This window comes from Prionailurus bengalensis, chromosome A3 (genome assembly GCF_016509475.1).
Source record: "Prionailurus bengalensis isolate Pbe53 chromosome A3, Fcat_Pben_1.1_paternal_pri, whole genome shotgun sequence".
Taxonomy (NCBI): domain Eukaryota; kingdom Metazoa; phylum Chordata; class Mammalia; order Carnivora; family Felidae; genus Prionailurus; species Prionailurus bengalensis.
The window spans coordinates 80,895,283-80,913,374 of record NC_057354.1 but is presented as its reverse complement, the minus strand read 5'-3'; the positions used below and the strand labels follow the sequence as shown (position 1 = coordinate 80,913,374).

The window sequence follows — 18,092 nt, the reverse complement described above, 5'->3', positions numbered from 1 at the left end:
TTCAGGTATATTTTAGGTTTTTATATAATGGGAAATTACCTCTACCTTTACTCAGTTGTAGTATTTTAAAGTGGTCTGTAAATACAAAAAAATAGAATAATTATTTACTAAATATAGGTAATCATCATTCTAACTCACTTACCTGGACTGTTTTTGTGGAATGATCTGCATGATTGAAAGTGGTTCTATCAGCATCTGGATCAGACTCTGTCTGCCTTAGGGAAGTACGTTTTTTCTTTGTAAGGTCTGCATCTCTGTTGTATGAGTATCCAAGTTTGGAAGTGGGAGATAAACTTGGTTTTTTGATAGGTGATTCAGGATCCGATCTGCATTCTAAGGGTCTGGAATTCTCTAATTTTTCCTTCTCCAAGTTATTACTGATGTCTAGAGCCTGAAGCTTTTGTTCCTCTGTCTCCTCACAAATAAAGGGTGGAGACACATCCTTCTTCTTATCACTAACGTATAAGTCACTTAATTCTAAAGTCTCTGCTTTCAGGAGTCTCTTCTTGCCTAACAAAACTTGTGCGTGGATTGAATCTGTATTGTAACATATTCCAGGGTCATCGGATCCTGAAGTCCTTCCAGAGCTCTGCTGGGACTTTTGGGGTTCTGTGTCACTTTTAGTCCTGCGACAGTAAGGGGAGGATGTGCTTGGACTAAGATGATCGTCAGGAGTCTGATGTTCACTTTCTGACTCTCCAACCCCACTATCATTTACAAATACAGAGTCATCTTGCGACAAGAAGTCTACTGCTCCGCTGGTAGGCTGCTGTATTTCAGGCTCCCGTTTCAGATCACTAAGTTCTGCATAGAATTTTTCCTGATCAACAGAACTATTTGTATCTGTTTCATAGTTTCCAACTTTATATGTGCTTTTACTGCTGTTCTCCTCTATCTGGACAACATTCAGTTCTTGGCCACTGAAATGTGCCCTGATTTGATAAAGATAAGTCATAACAGTCAGTTTGTCAGGAATTGCTAATAAAACCATATCAGAAGGTTCCAACAACCGGGAAATTCCTATGCTGGCAAATCCATCATATGCCTTTAAAGAAAGGAAAAACAAAGATATATTGAATAGTTCAAACAATCCACTCATTTTAAAAACAGCAAAAGAACAGATATTAACTAGATATACTGTGGTGATCATTTTACAATATATTGAATCATTATGTTATGCACCTGTAACTAATGTAATGTTATATGTCAATTATGCTTTAATAATAAAGTTGTAAAAATAAAGCTTTGTTACCATAAGAAAAAGCAAATTTTTAAAGAATTTTGTTGTTGTTGTTGTTGTTGGAGGGTATATTACATTAGTAACATTAGTGCTACATGAAATAACAAAATTTCATGCCCAAAATTTGTAAAGGTGGGATAGATGCAAGAAAAAAGAAGTTTCTTAATTAATAACAATTGAAATGTTCCCCAATAAATGAGGATTTATTTAAAAATGAGAATTAAAACAAAAAAAACCCTTAGAATAATTTTTTTAAAAGGAACTAAGGTATAAAGAAAGAAATATTCAATCTGGAGCTTTATCATTCCCATCAATCTCTCTTTACCAGGATCACGTAAATGCAGTGATTCGTGAAGAAAAAGTAGAGCTAGATATCCCCAAAGACGGAAATCCTAGATTACCTGGTATAAAATACAAGTAAGTACTATTTAAGCCTAAGAACATAGTAACACTTTTAAATGCCCAATTAGGACTGATTTTCATAATGAGAAGAGTGATTGCATTTTCACTTCATCCATTTTGGAAAGAATGAAATGTTTTGAGTAGTACAACCTAGTTGAGAATGTGAGGTTGCATTGTATTATTTTTGTTAGCCTTTAAAATGACTGTGGCACATCAGGTTTTTCTAGTTTTGAAGAATCAAAGCTGTTTCTCAATTTACAATTAATTATTACTATCCTGAACTAACCCTTGAAAACAGCACTGTGTTGCTAGGAAGTATTAAAAATATGCCTAAAGGTTCAGATATACTCTTGGAAAAAGTAAGGACCCTCTAGTTGCACTCTCACTTTGGAATATAAAATGTCTAGTCTTTGTAACAACCTAGATGTAGGATCATAACTCAAAGTTTTTCTTAAAATAAAGGTTAGGAAATTATGTAACAATTTAGAAGGAATTAGTCTTTTGCACTTACATGTTAAAGAGCATTTCTACCTTTGAATTTAATCCTCATCTCAAAGTCTTCCTGGAGTTTAATAAATGTTGTGGAATAAGTAAGAAAGAAAATGAAAAATAAATTGCAATATTAAAACCTCTTCAATTTTCACAGCACTGTGTTTCATATTATAGGTACCTCAAAATATTTACTCAAGAGAATGGCTCAGTTGGTGTGCATGTTTAGGCCTGTTTGTTATTTTACATGTTTTAGGAAAATTAAAGTCATTTTCCTCCTCATGTGTCTTGACAACTTGATTGACAGACATCAATTGCAGACCATCACGAAAAGCACCACAGGCAGTATTCTAAACATTTCCCAATTATCTAAAACACTGACATACTGGTTAAGATCATATGTCACAGGTAAATACCTTTTTTATTCAGTACTTTTTACAGACCTGGGAAAATGATTAGCTTCCTTGTGGGGAATCTCCTGCTGGTGTTTTGCTTTATGTAGCAATTCACTTTATGCACACTAACTGCACTAAAAAAACCATTTAAAAACAAACTGGGTTTCTTGTAAGGGAGGTCAAGACTTTATAAAGGAATCTTCCCCTAGGTTAACCTCTTTTGCTGTGGTCAATCACCTGTCTTTTCAGCTGTTTATGTGAGGACGAAAAAAAAGAGGTCTTTCAAAGAAAATGGCCATATTCATTCCTAGATGTTATTTAATTGGTAAGGAGGAGTCATTGCCAGTTATGTTATGCATCTGCATGGAACTTAAGACACATGCATTGTTTCTTAGGCTGCTTTAAGTCCAATCAAGGGCAGATGAGGTTATCGGGAAGAATTGTGTGAAGCCGGAAATAAATCTGCAGGTAGCAGCTGATACTCAATGTAGATACCAGGTAGGAAGTTGCAAAGTGATGAAAAGCAAAGATTGTATGACAATTATTTATTCAATTGTGCAATGAATAGGACCATCTAAATTAAAATCCTTTCAAAAAGCCATGATTATCTACCCTAGAAGATCTAATTGAGAAAAAAACGTAATAGGATATTCTTCTCTATGTAGTAATATGTAAACCCAAGGTATGCTCATCATTATTAAGTTCCTGAAAAAATAATGTAAAGAAGTGTGACCTAAACCTTAAGGCAAATCTCCATACTCTTAAAAATACATAGCCAGGTAAAATCAACAATGTTTCCTTTTCAAAATTTCAAACATTAATTTAAAAGCTTCACTTTACAAAAATAATAATGTTCTATTTTATGCTTTTATCTGCATTTAAATTAGCTTAGTATTTTATTCAAATGCAAAAAAATGCAGGCATAGAACTATCATACAAGCTCTCCAAAATTATACAAGAAATAATTCACAAGAATGACTTACTCTGTAGCATACCTACCACAGATGTGATTTCTATAAGGAAAAACACACTGATATTTTAAGATTACCTTTTTTGGTGGCATATTTCAATTAAAAAACCTAACAGTTTTAAAATGTATTTCTCTAGGGCCATCCTCAGGCATTTGTAAAGGTTTTTTTTAATGACAATACAAATTTTGGGGTTTAGAGGGCAATAAAAGTAAAAAATTGTTGAATTAAATTCTCATCTGTTAACTGAATTTCTATCAAGATTCCATTTATGGACTTTTTAACACTCATTGGTGGTTTTAATTATTTAATTTAAAGTAGACTGAAAACTTTAGACCAGAGGTTATTAATCACTTTGTCCTATGAATCCTTTTGGCAATACACCCTTTTCAGAATAATGCTGTATGTTTATAAAATACATAGGATTACAGAAGAAACCAGCTATATGAAAAATAAAACCATAAAAATATTAGTAAGACTGAATTTGAGAAACAGCAATACGTATACTTCTGGTGAATGTATTAACAACTGTAATTGTGAAGAAGTGATGAGCTTAAAAGACATGTGAAGGTATTACAACTGCAACTGCAAGGTGATACCAAAATATCTGAGATTCTTAAGGTGATAAAGTCTTAGGCATGGCTAATGCTAAAGTGGTGTGTTGCCAAAATTCATAATGAAAAGAAATGCTAAATTTCACTTAAAGAATTAAGAAAATAAAATACATTTTCCCCCTAGTCATGTTCAAGAACCCCCTGAATTCTGTCCATAGCTCCGACATTAAGAACTCCTATTCTAAGACAACAATGTATTGAATTAACTTTTCAGCTGAAGAATTCAATTCAGTATAAAAAACAATGAGTACCTACTGTGTGTTGAGTTAGTGCTTCCCTCCTTTCTCATGTCACAGTGCACATACATGTTTTAATACTGTACTGTGCACTGGGGTAAATAGTTAAGTTAGCCTGCAACCACAGTCAGCTAGCCCAGCAGCCTCTGGGCAACTCAGCCCCACATAGCTACCCTGACGGCCAAAAGAATCAATATCCCCCTGCACAGTAATTAGGAAGCTCTGCCCTCAGTATGCTAATTAATTATGTGGAAAAACTATACAGTTTACCAGAAAGTGAAAAAAAAAAACAAAAATAAAAACCAAAACCCAATGTTCTTATCTTTTTGCTTCTAGGAACATATGCTTGCTTTCTTGCATACCTGCCCTCATTCCTTCCCAACATATTTTTCTAAACTCATAATCATTTATGGTACAAGAGCTTTGGGTGCACTTTTTAAAAGCTAAATCTCGAATAAAAACAGTATGCTTTAACAAATATTTAACAGTGAATGAAGTCCATACATATATTAAAATTTGATGCCAGTCTGGCACTTGTGATCTTTAAAGGCCATGACAACCTAGGGTAAGACAACCTAGAGTAAACTATGCATCCTAATTTGCACTGCAAGAAGCAGACTATCTTCTTTCTGTGAGCTGCAGTTATGACCTTACGACACAACCTCACTTTTCCTAAATCAATAAAAGCTGCAGAAGAGCCAAACTGGAAACTATGTATTTTTTCCTTGGCAATTCTTACCTTTTTGTTGTTCTCTTTAATATCTTGAGGATTCAGAGACTTGTAGTCACTGGGGGAGAAAAAGGCACCGTAGGTACATACAGTATTTGATAAAAACAGCTGCTTAAAAAAAAAACTTGAATCTAAAAATTTGACATTCAATAATACCAAAGAGTAACTAGCAATTTCACAGCAGTTCAATCAACAAAACTAATAGTGTGGAAAAGTAAGTAAGTAAGTAAATAAATAAATGAATGAATGAATATAGTGATTACATGTTTCATTGCCTGAAGCTTTCCATCTAAAAGAGAAGTTAAGGCAGGGCACCAGAGACCCGTCTTGACAACCAAATTTACCATGAGGTAATCCCTTGTTGTCAATGTACAAAGAGCTATGGGCTAATATGTCTCATCTCATTTTAACAGTAACACAATTTTCATAATAATTAAAAAAAATTTTTTTTAATGTTTATTTATTTTAGAGACAGAGAGACAAAGCACAAGTGGGGAGGGACAGAGAGAGCCGGAGACAGAATCTGAAGCAGGCTTCAGGCTCTGAGCTGTCAGCACAGAGCCCGATGTGGGGCTCAAACCCATGAACCATGAGATCATGACCTGAGCCGAAGTCGGACACTCAACCGACTGAGCCACCCAGGTGCCCCTCATAATAATTTAAAGTCAGTTATTTGTATGAGATTAAGAAGAAAAAACTTTTTTTTTTTTTTTTTTTTTTTTAAGAGAAGATAGGTTTTAGGCATCAAGAAGGGAGAACTTTTCTTTTTGGCACCCATTTCTTTTCTCAAAAAGCAAAAGGTGTGAGTAATAAGGAAAACAAAGTCAACTGTTTCAGGACATGCGTTAATGAAATTATTTATGTTTGGGGTGCCTGGGTGGCTGAGTCGGTTAAGCATCCAACTCTTGATTTCAGCTCAGGTCATGATCTCACGGTTCGTGAGTCTGGGCCCCACACTGGGTTCTGCACTGACATTGCGGAGCCTGCTTGGGCTTCTCCCTCTCCCTCTCTGTGCACATGGGCACACACAAAAATAAATAAATAAACTTAAAAAAAGAGAAGTTATTTAGGTTTTTAAAGAAACTATTATTTACAAAACAATTTACAGGGAATGGAAAATGTTCTACTTACATTAAATCTGGTCTAAAGTGGTGTAATATTGCACAAAAAGATAAACCGTTTCTCCATGATGTAGTAAAATTGGTGATTTTCACTCCCCGGTAGTTTTTTGTAACTTCTTTACACCATACAAGCAATGACTGACTAGCATTTGGCTTTCGCCCCAAAACAGGACTTGGTATAGGACTTGGCTAGAAAAAAAGAAAAAGAGAAAAACATTAAAATAATTTAATGAAAGATGAAAATTAACATTAATTGACCTAAGTAGATCATTTAAACCCTTTGATGTCAGTTTAGGTCCTTCAAAAATGTCAATTCAAGACAAATGAAACCTCCAAGAAGGAGACATGAATCTTAAGTTATTATCTTCAGTTTTAGCCTATGGCATTTGCCTGACAAGGATGTAGATATGCAAGATTTTAAACTCATACATAAGAACAAGCCAAGAGCTACACTGATGGAAACATTATATTGAAGTATTTAAATACTTAAGTCTGAATATCTGTGTAACTCTTATACCCTAAAAAATTTTCCTCAAATACAATCATGGATAAATATAGTTCCTTTTTGACTAGATTAAAAATAATGTATTTTGAAATCTAACTGTAGCACAAATTGTTAGCAGTGGAAAGACCAAGATCCTATTAAGTTTTTTTTTTAATACAGTAATCATATTTTTGATAGCACAATGGTAATCATACTCAAACATATTTCTTATATAAATTTTATGATGGCAAAACAGATTTAGAGTTATTAGCAATAGTCAGGTATTGGTAGCAACAGCACACAACAGTGTGTAATTTGGATTTGCTCAAAATATCTTCTAATTATCACTGATATTTACTTTTGTAGGTCAGTTAGGGGTGTGTGTGTGTGTGTGTGTGTGTGTGGCTAAATCTTAAGCATATACTTGGTTTTTCCCTTGTTTATATATTTAAAACAATGATGACAAAAAAAAAACTACATAAGATTTTTATCCTAAACTTTTATTATTCTTAAAACCATGTCACTTTCTTTTACTGAATAACAACCACATTTTGTGATAGTAATTGTAAGGCTGGTACAATTGAAAACCATAAAGAAAACTACAATAGGCTTCTGGACTTTAAATTTTGCTATCAGTTAAGAGTGCTGATGATAAACATAAAATAGGGCCCTCTAAAATAAGGTGAAAGGAGGATTATTATTTACCCCTAATATCACTTAAGTTTAACATGCAAACCATTCTCGCTACAAAGCTTACTTAAGAAAGACCAATGATGCCCCCACTTGACAAAAGCATGTTAGTGCCAAAAAATTAAAATCATCAACTCCAAATTAAGATTATACATTCACTGCTCCTGTGAAAAGACTAAGAAACACCAAGGATGTAATTTCTTATTTTTATTATATTTTTATTAACTGCCATATTAACAAATTCTTATATAAAGCAACCTTACAAAGGGCTGTTCATTAAGTAATCACCTATACAAAGTAAATGTGGAAAAATACACAAGCCAAAAAATTCAATAAATTTAGGTTCAATTCTACTTATTATGAAGAAGTAGGTAAAAATGGAATTCCTAATGTAATAACGTATTTACTTTAGAACAAATAATAGTTCTTTTAATAACGTCAATTTGACATGTATAAAAATGAATATTAAATGTCTTTTTATCTAATGGTGACTTTGCACTGTGATTTTCAAATAGTTCTAGTCACTTAACCTGGAAATAGAGTGGAGAATGGTCCATGGATGAGGTAGGGGGATCAATGAACTGGGTACAAACACATTTTTTTCTTAGATTTCCTATTATTTAAAGGATCGTCTTTATTAAAATGTTTTTCTGTATCAAATTATACTACTAAGACATTGATTCAATTACAGCTTGAGTAATAGGTACATGGGCCAGATAATCTGCAAATGTCATTGCAATGGTTCATTCCAATCATCATTAGCACGTAGACAGGTAATGTACAAAAGTCATTATCATTATGTTACAATCCAGAGTGGCTTTCTGTAAGAATTAGGGAAAACACACAATGTCATTATGATTATAAATATATCCTTGTTTCTAAGAAGGCTCAATATGAAAAAGCTAGAAGAACTAAGCTAAACTTTGGATTTACCCTAACACAACAAAACCCTTGAATTAAACGTATCTTACAGATGCTTGCTGCACTGCCAAGAAAAAGAAGTCATATGTAATTGAAGAAACTTTGATGAAATTACAAGCCCTATAACTGGTCATATTGGCTGCAGAGAAATAAAACTGAAGTAGAAGCACTGTACAATAAATCATCCACTTTAGAATGGCTGATCTTTCATCTAATATTTTGCAGAGGGTCACAAATAAATAAGCAGTTAAATAATTTCAAATCTTTCAGGATATGAATGAATGTCATTTCTTGTTTCTTGCTATAGCTGGCTCCTGATGTGGCAGGTTAATTTATTTCTCTGTCTCTGTTTCCTCATCTACAAAATGGGGATTGTAATGGTACCTAGTGTACATAGTGTCATTATAGTAAGAGGACTGCCTCTCCCTCCTCCCACCCATTATTGCTCATTACCACTCTCTCCCTTGATTATTCTGAACCGTATCAACCTCTTTTCTGTTCCTTGGATATCCAAGACATGGTCCACCTTTGCATCTTTGTACAGATTGTTCTATTTGCCTGGATGTTCTCCTGTCAGATATCTGCATGATTAACTCCAATGCAACCATTTTCATTACGACTGTTATGACAACCCTATTTAATAATGCAACCCATCTCCATCATTCAACCTCAACCCCACACTCCTGACTACCTTACCTTGCTCTGTTTTTTTGATAGTACTTACCATCCTATGGTCCATATACTTTATTTTGGTTATTACCAAAATATGCTTATTGGTCATGCTTACTGCTTATTACTTTGTCCATTCTCACTAAATATAAGGTCTGTGAAGACAGGGGTCTATGTTTGTTTCACTAACTTATCCTAAGAGTCCGCAGGCACTCAATAAATGCTGCTAAATAAACAGATGCAGGCAAAACACTTGGCAAAATGTATGGCACATAGAAACAACTCCATAAATGTTAATTACAACTATTATTACTACTACCAATACATTATCAGCACTTGAATTCCTATTTTTGAGGGTCTTTTGGAAACTTAAAAGGCCATGAATTCTTCAAGATTAGTGAAAAATATTTTTGCAAACAAAGCTTTAGCTGGGAGATAATCTTGATACTTTATGTACAAAATGGAGCACTTGGAATTCTTGGCAATGTATCTACTTTTATGAGTTTGGTGAAAAAAGCAGCTCTGAGTGACTTTAATTTAATGCTTTCCAAAGAAAGGAAAACACCAAAATCTGGCCATTAATGGTAGAACCAAACTATCAGACGCTGGAACAACTCTTTTTAAAAGTTCTTTATTTATGCAGTGACCAGATGTATGAGAAGACATCTTTATTTAACATACTGGGAAAGTAAACCACAGATATTACAGTTATATTTGTTATGTACAAGAGAGGAGATTTCTAAAAGCCATTCTTATAACTTTATGATCAGATTAATCAGAATCTGACTGATTTTGAAGAACTGATCTGCTTCATTAGGTGATCCTTCCATTTCTCTCTAAATCAAGCTACTATATGGATGCAATGGTACCAATCTCAGCTTAACTAAGAACTACAAATAGATGCCAATCATCATGATTATAGAGCCAATTTGAAGACATTACTGTGGAGAGGAAATAAGACTTGAAACCGTTGTTTCACTTAATAGTTCTGTGTTCTAGTATAGATAATTTTAATGCATTGTTTCTGTTAACATAGCATTTTGCATATTAAAGATAATAAGGCCACCTAGTTACTCTTGCTATCAATGGCAAGAGGATTGCTTTCAGAAAACCTAGTCAAATAACTTGTTACAAAATTTCCTAAATTTTAATAGCTGTAAGAAATTTCAATTCCATTTTTTCTGCTCTACCCCTCTCACCATAGTTGCTTTCTCTTTGCTCTTTCCTCTTCTTCCACTGATACAAGCACATATATATTCCTCTAGGTATTGCTCTAAATAGTTTTTTCTCTTTCCACACTTTGAGCTGATTCACTCCCAGGATTTCAACTATCACTTCCATGCAGATGATTCCCAAATATACATTTATAGTTCAAACTATCTCAAGTTGACATTTCCAGCTGGCCGTCCTTCCTGCCATATAAAATTCAAACTCAATATGTTCAAACCCATAATTATAATCTTTCCTTACAACCTGCTTCGTTTTCATTATGTTTACAAATGATACTGCTATTGTCCCAATTATCTAGACTTTTAATCTCAGAATCAGCTTTGACCTCTTCCTTCTCCTATCATCCCTTATTAATATAAGTTAATTCATGGGAAATTTTGATCCTATTGCTATAACCTATCTTCTTTTGTCTAGCTATTGCAAAATCTTGCTAATAGGTCTTCTGTCTTTCAAAATTCCCCTTTATCTGATTCATTGTCATAGAAACAAACTTCTTTTTTTTTTTTTTTTTTCAACGTTTATTTATTTTTGGGACAGAGAGAGACAGAGCATGAACGGGGGAGGGGCAGAGAGAGAGGGAGACACAGAATCGGAAACAGGCTCCAGGCTCTGAGCCATCCGCCCAGAGCCCGATGCGGGGCTCGAACTCGCGGACCGCGAGATCGTGACCTGGCTGAAGTCGGACGCTTAACCGACTGCGCCACCCAGGCGCCCCAACAACAAACTTCTTAAAGCACAGGTCAAAGTATCTAATGACTGTTAAACACACAAAATGACATCAAAATACTTTTGAGAAGTGAATCCCAAATCTCTTTCAATGTATCTACTCTCCAGGATGATTAACTATTCTCTAGAATCACTATGCTCTCCTCCCTAGTCCCAGCTCCCCTACTTCCTGTCTTTGATCACACAGATTGTCACCTCACTTGGGAGTATCTTCTGTCTCAAGTACAACTGCTACAATTCCACTTTACCTTCAAGATTATTGCACAAAAGGGGCACCAGGGTGGCTCAGTCAGTTAAGTGTCTGACTCTTAATTTTGGCTCAGGTCATGATCTCCCAGTTCGTGAGTTCAAGCCCCACGTCAGGCTCTGTGCTGACAGTGTGGAGCCTGCTTGGGATTCTCTCTCTCCCTCTTTCTCTGCCCCTCCCTGGCTTGTGCTTTCCCTCTCTCTCAAAATAAATAAATAAACTTTAAAAATATGTTTTTTTTTAAAAAAAGATTATTGCACGTGAAATCTCTCCAACTCCAGTCAGTAGGAATTTTCAATATTCCTTTGACTCTCATATAGAATTTTTCTTACAATATGTTATTTCTTCCCTCTACAAAAAGACTTAATTTTTCATTAATCCATACAGTATATTCTGAGCATTTACTATGTCCCACAGGCAATGTTAAAACCTTTACATGGATTAGCTCACTTAATCTTCACAACTCCTTTGAGTTAAGTGCTATTATTCCCAATTTCAGTTGAGGAAACTTAAGTCACACAGCTAAAAAGTAAAGGAGTTAGGATCTATACCAAGGTGTTCCCACTCCAGAGCCTGTGCTCTTATCCAACATGCATTTCACATTTCAAGATAATGCAGCTTTAGGACCTCAGCAGAAACTGTAAGTTTCTTGAGACTAGTAGTTGCCTTAGTTTACTTCTTACCTTTTTCAGAGCTTAGTGACTGACTGTCCAGTGTATATTAAGTTAATTGATCCTAAAAAGGCAATTGATCCAAAAATTTTAAGCTTTAGGAGTACTTAGTTGATAAAACCCTTTGTCCATTCTTTGGATTTTATTTACTTATTTAAAAAAAAATTTTTTTTATGTTGGGGCGCCTGGGTGGCTTACTTGGTTAAGCATCCGACTTCGGCTCAGGTCATGATCTCGCGGTTTGTGGGTTCAAGCCCCGCATCCGGCTTGGTGCTGACAGCTCAGAGCCTGTTTCAGATTCTGTGTCTCCCTCGCTCTCTGCCCCTCCCCCACTCGCGCTCTGTCTCCATCTCAAAAATTAAAAAACATTAAAAAAATTAAAAAAAAATTATGTTTGCTTATTTTTGAGAGAGAGAGAGAGAGAGAGAGAGAGAGAGAGCAAGCACGAGCGAGGGAGAGGCAGAGAGAGAAGGAGACACAGAATCCGAAGCAGGCTCTAGGCTCTGAGCTGTCTGCACAGAGCCTGATGCTGGGCTGGAACCCACAGACCGTGAGATCATGACTTAAGCTGAAGTAGGACACTCAACCGACTGAGCCACCCAGGCGCCCGCCCCTCTTTGGATTTTAGAGTATTGGTTAGAAGTAGAACTAGAAGTAGAACTAGAAGTAGAACTGTCAGTCCACAGCAGTGAAATATATACGACTATTGCTAAAATTGTAGGACATTTTTGTCTCCCTATTGCTGATTCTGGGAGTCTTCCCCCAATTATTACAAATTTTCAAAAACAATTGAGGAAACTATGGATAAACCTTACAATTTGGGGAGCACAAAACAAAAGCAGTGGTGAGAACAATAACACTTGTATTTGCACCGTTAATTCTTCTTCAAAGTGTTTAATTTAAATAACTTCATTTTATTCTCATAGAGAAACTGAGGTATTATTTTACTCCTAGACAATCTGAAAGATTATGCTGTAATTAAATTAATATTGGGAGGAACTTGTGCTTATATTAAAGGACTACCATCTGAACACAATTTTTGGTTGCTGGTTTTTATTTTTTTTTTAGTTTATTTATTTTTGACAGTGTGAGCATGAGCTGGGGAGGGGCAGAGAGAGAGGGAGACACAGAATCTGAAGCAGGCTCCAGGCTCCAAGCTGTCAGCACAGACCCTGATGCGGGGCTCGAACTCACAAACTATGAGATCATGACCTGGGCCGAAGTCGGACGCCCAACTGACTGAGCCACCCAGGTGCCCCAACTGTTTTTTTTTTTTTTTTAAGTTTATTTATTTATTTTTGAGACAGAGAGCAAGAGTGTGAGTGGGGGAAGGGCAGAGAGAGAGGGAGACAGAGAATCTCAAGTAGGCTCTTGAGTTGTCAACCAAGAGCTTGACGTGGGCCTCAAACTCAAGAATGGTGAAATCATGACCTGAGTTGAAATCAAGAATTGGACCCTTAACCAACTGAGCCACCCAGCCGACCCTGAACACAATTTTTAAAAAGCTGAACAAAATGTTAGAAAACATTCTAAGATACATCAAACAACTATCCTCAAATCAAGATCTTGGACAGACTAGGTAACTGGAGAGTGAGCAAAGCTCTTACAGCTGCTTTTGTAATGGTTGCTCTGGAAGAGTGAACTGAGGGGCAGAGCTGCACTTTTGGTAGACTCCCAAATAGCAATACGCACCCCTCAACCCTCAAAAGTAGAAAAAATAAAATAGAATGGGAACAAAAAATAGTGAAATTGGAAATACGCATACAATACAAAGGATCAACAAAGCCAAAAGTTGCTTCTTTGAAATGACAAAATCAAACCTCTGATATGACTGAACAAGAAAAAAAAAAAAAAAAAAAAAGAAGAAAGCAAATTCCTAGAAAAGTATAGCTAGAAGAGACAGAAAGCCTGGATAGTTCTTGTTGCTATTGAAGAAACTGAATTTGTAAATGAAATCCTTCCTATAAACAAAATTTCAGGTGGTTTTATTGATAAGTTCCACCAAACATTCAAGGAAGAAATATGTCCAAAATTACACTTATTCTTCCAGAGAATAGGAAAAATGAGTTTATTCTCCAACTCATTTCATGATCCTAGCAAACCCTGATACCAAAACTCAATAGAAAAAGACAAAATTACAGGAAAACCTGTCATGAATATAGAGGCAAAAGTGTTAATAAAAATATTAGTATGTTGAACCTAGCAATTTATAAATTGAACAAACTGGACAATTAACCAAGGAATGCACATTTGACTTAACATTTAGCAAATCTATTGAGGTAACTTGCCAAATTAACAAATGATAGGGGAAACTGTGTAGATATAATCATCTAAATAGATACAGAAAAACATTTAACAAAATGTAATGTCCATTTATATTCTATAAAATAGTCCAAGCAAATTGATAGTAAAAAGATTCCTTAACTTGTAGAATCTTCAGCAACTATCTCAATGATGCAATATTTAAGATTTTTCCTTTGAGAGTGGGGATCTAGCACCACTTTTATTTACCATTGTTTTGGAGGTCTTAGCTAGTTTTAAGCCCAGAAAAAGATATAATGTTCTAAATATTGGAAAAGAATCAAAATGGTAAAAGTGACATTATTTGCAAATAATATAATTAAGTACATAGAAAATCCAAAAGAACCTATAGATAATTTATTAGGATGAATATGAGAATTTAAGGAGGTTGCTGTGTACAAAAAACAATGTACAAAACTAACTGCATTCCTATACACCAACAAAAGCAGTTAGAAATTAAAAATTTTAAGACCATTCACAGTGGCATAAAAAAATTACTAAGGAATAAATCTACAAATAATGTGCATGAGTGTAACTAAAAAACTATCAAGCTTTACTGTGAGAAAATACAGGAATCTTAAAGAGATAAAGAAATATACCATATCCATGGATTAGAAGACACAATTTATAAAGACACCAATTATTTCCAGGGAGAAAGGGTTAACCAAAAGACCTAAGACCTTTATGAGGAAATGACCTCGAGTTTACCTTCCAGCAATGTTCCCACAGAAATATATTGGATGAACATCAACGTGAAAGGTCAAGTTTGTTACCAGGCAACATTACTTATTGTAAAAATGACCCCGGCTTGGTGAACTGCATCTACACTTGGAAGCCTGTCAATAAACTATAAATGCCTATTGAAAAATAAAGGCCACAGCTTCCTTGTGCTTACAGTGATTCTGGCACTTAAATGTGTCCCTCGAGGGATCTAATGGTTAAACATACAGGTATTCAAGAGTATATATCTTATAAACCAGAGTGGTCCACACTTACCCATCTTGCAACTGAACAATTCATGGGGAGTTGAACTATGGCACTGCATACCTGATGCTATAATGCTAACATACTGCATTTCCTTGCTTTCTATAAAGCTAAGTAACCTAGTGCCAAGTTATTTTATACACACCTATACACAAAGGGCTTACAATCAGAATGAAAATCTGCTCTATCACATTATTAAGAGAACTGCAAAAGACACTACTACATACTTCCCTCCCAGGAAGACTAAATTTAAAAACTCTTTTAATTAAAAGGAAATTAATATTTTAATGAAATTAAAAATATCAAGTGTTGACAAGAATATGGAGCAAAGGGAACTTATACAGAGCTCACGGGAAAACTCTGGCATCATCTATTATGATAAATCTGAAGATGTGCATATGCTATGACCCAGCAATCCTAGGTTTATAACCTACAGAAACTCATGGTTATACAAGATAGAATACATGTTCAAAAATGTTCACAGCATTTTTGCACTGTCACAGCAGCACTGTTTACAATTTCCCATATGTGAAAATAATTCTAATATTAGAATTATATATGTTGTTGGTGACAACGATAAAATAGATCTTAAAATTGTGATCTGTTCAGATAGTGAAATAACACCACACACACACACACACACACACACACACACACACGCAGAGAGAGACAGACAGACAGAAAGAAGGGAGGGAGAGGAGAGAGATTGAGAGAAGTACAGAAAACATTTAATCCTAAAATATACTACTGACAAAAGAAAACAGGTACAAAATCATATATATATATATACCAGGTGATTCCATTTATATAAAATGAAAAACCAGTCAAACCTAACATTATATTATTTAAGGATTTGTACTTAAAATTTCTGGAGTGATTTCAAAGATCTAATTCTTTTGGTGTTTACATAGATGTTCACTTAAAATAATTTTCTTAAGTTGCATATATGTTTTATGCACTTTTTTGTATATATTTTATATACATTTCTGTTTCACAGCAAAAATGTTTAAGAAAAATATTGGAATTGCTGGTTTAAAAATAATGAAGTAAAGATGGTGGTTTCCCCATGCAATCTGAAAATCACCTAAAGGTAACAAGGATAATGAGAAACAAAAGTAAACCTTTTTCAGCCTGAAGTAGGAGACATATGGAACCCTGACTACAATATATGGGGATGTTCTAACAATAAATTAATAAACACATTTCCCAAATTACCAGAAGAATCAATTGTAAATAAAACAAGGAAAACAGAACTCATATAGTGCAAAAAAATTTAAAAGAAAGCATAATTATAAAATAGGATTTCAGAACCAGGACCAAATATATCTAATAATTACATACAATAGAGACAGTAGAAATAGGCCCATACACAATAGCAGGGGAGAGAAGGTTGACCTTAAAGACTTGTGTGAAAAGACTGGTGGTGATATTAACAAATATTACTCTTCTTATATGTGTAATCAAATATGACAACATTTGGAAGACCTGCAGGACTTGGGGAATCAATATTGTCCAGTGAACAAAACACATAATATTACAAAACCATGCATCAACAAAATATCCATTTGAAAATGCAAGATAAACCAAGGTATGATTTCAGATTCTGCATGTCAAATAAAAAAACTATCACTTGTGAGTTTTCATGTAGTATCAAAGAAGACAATCTATAATTATTTGAAAAGTCTATTAAAATTATCTTTATTTTTCCAACTGTAAGTGTGAACAAGGTCAGATTTTCTTTATATACTTCAACCAAATAGCATATTTACAACAGATTAAATACTGAAGCTATCTCTACTAAGCCAGTCATTAGAGTGTGGCAAAAGTGGAAAAAATTTCATTCTTTTTACTAAATTGTTTTTGTTTTGGAAAATATAGTCATTTTTCCAAAAAAATGTTATTTATGTATGTAATTGTTTATTATTTTTATTTTATTTGAGAAACTGTACATGAGAGAGCATGCATGTGAGAGAGGGAAGGGCAGAGGGAGAGGAAACAAGAGAATCTCAATCAGGCTCCATGCCCAGCACCGAGCCTGACACAGGGGTCAATCTCACGACCATGAGATCATGACCTGAGCTGAAATCAAGAGTGGGACGCTTAACCAACTGAGACACCTATACACCCTATTATTATTATTTTAAATGAATTAATATACTTTTTAATTTTCTCATTTTTAATTTCTAATATTATAAGTATCAATAGGTATAGCTCACATAAAAATTCTTTGGGGCCCTGAATAACTTAAAACATTTTTATTATAGTAAAGTACACATAATTTAGTATGTACCATCTTAACCAGTTTTATACATTTTTAAGAATGTTTATTTTTGAGAGAAAGTGGGGAAGGGGCAGAAAGAAAGGGAGACAGAGGATTCATAGCAGGCTCCACATGGTCAGCACAGAGCCTGACACAGGGCTTGAACTCATGAACCATGAGATCATGACCGAAGCTGAAGTTGGATGCTTAACCAAATGAGCCACCCAGGAGCCCCATCTTAACCATTTTTAAATGCACAGTTCAGTGGTATTAAGTACATTCCCTATCGTTGTACAACCATCATGACTGTCCATCTCCAGAACACATATCTTGCAAAACTGAAACTCTATACCCATTGAACAGTAATTTCCCATTTCTGCTTTCCCACAGCCTCTGGCAACAATTCTACTTTCTGTATGATAGAACTGTTGTTACATAAGATACCTTATGTAAGTGTAATCACATGTATTTATCATTTTGTGACTGGCTTATTTCATGTAGCATAATATCCTCAGGGTTCACTGATGTTATAGCTTATGTCAGAATTTCCTTCCTTTTTAAAGCTAAACAATATTCCACTGTGTGTGTGTATATATATATATATATATATATATATATATATATATATATATACACATACCACATTTTGTTTATCCATTCATCTGTTGATGGACACATGGGCTGCTTCCATGTTTCAGCAACTGTGAATAATGC

General features: G+C 34.6%; 1 protein-coding gene across 15 annotated transcripts in view; it reads right to left on the bottom strand.

The window, feature by feature from the left end:
• EHBP1 (EH domain binding protein 1) overlaps window positions 1–18,092 on the bottom strand; it is a 363,403-nt gene that overhangs the window by 96,947 nt on the left and 248,364 nt on the right. For all 15 annotated transcript variants that reach the window (XM_043603483.1, XM_043603493.1, XM_043603482.1 and 12 more), the window contains 3 exons: window positions 6,206–6,384; window positions 5,084–5,132; window positions 143–1,045 (listed from right to left, as the gene is read on the bottom strand). In XM_043603483.1, coding sequence (XP_043459418.1) covers window positions 143–1,045; window positions 5,084–5,132; window positions 6,206–6,384 — 1,131 coding nt within the window. The remainder of the gene's footprint in view (window positions 1–142; window positions 1,046–5,083; window positions 5,133–6,205; window positions 6,385–18,092) is intronic.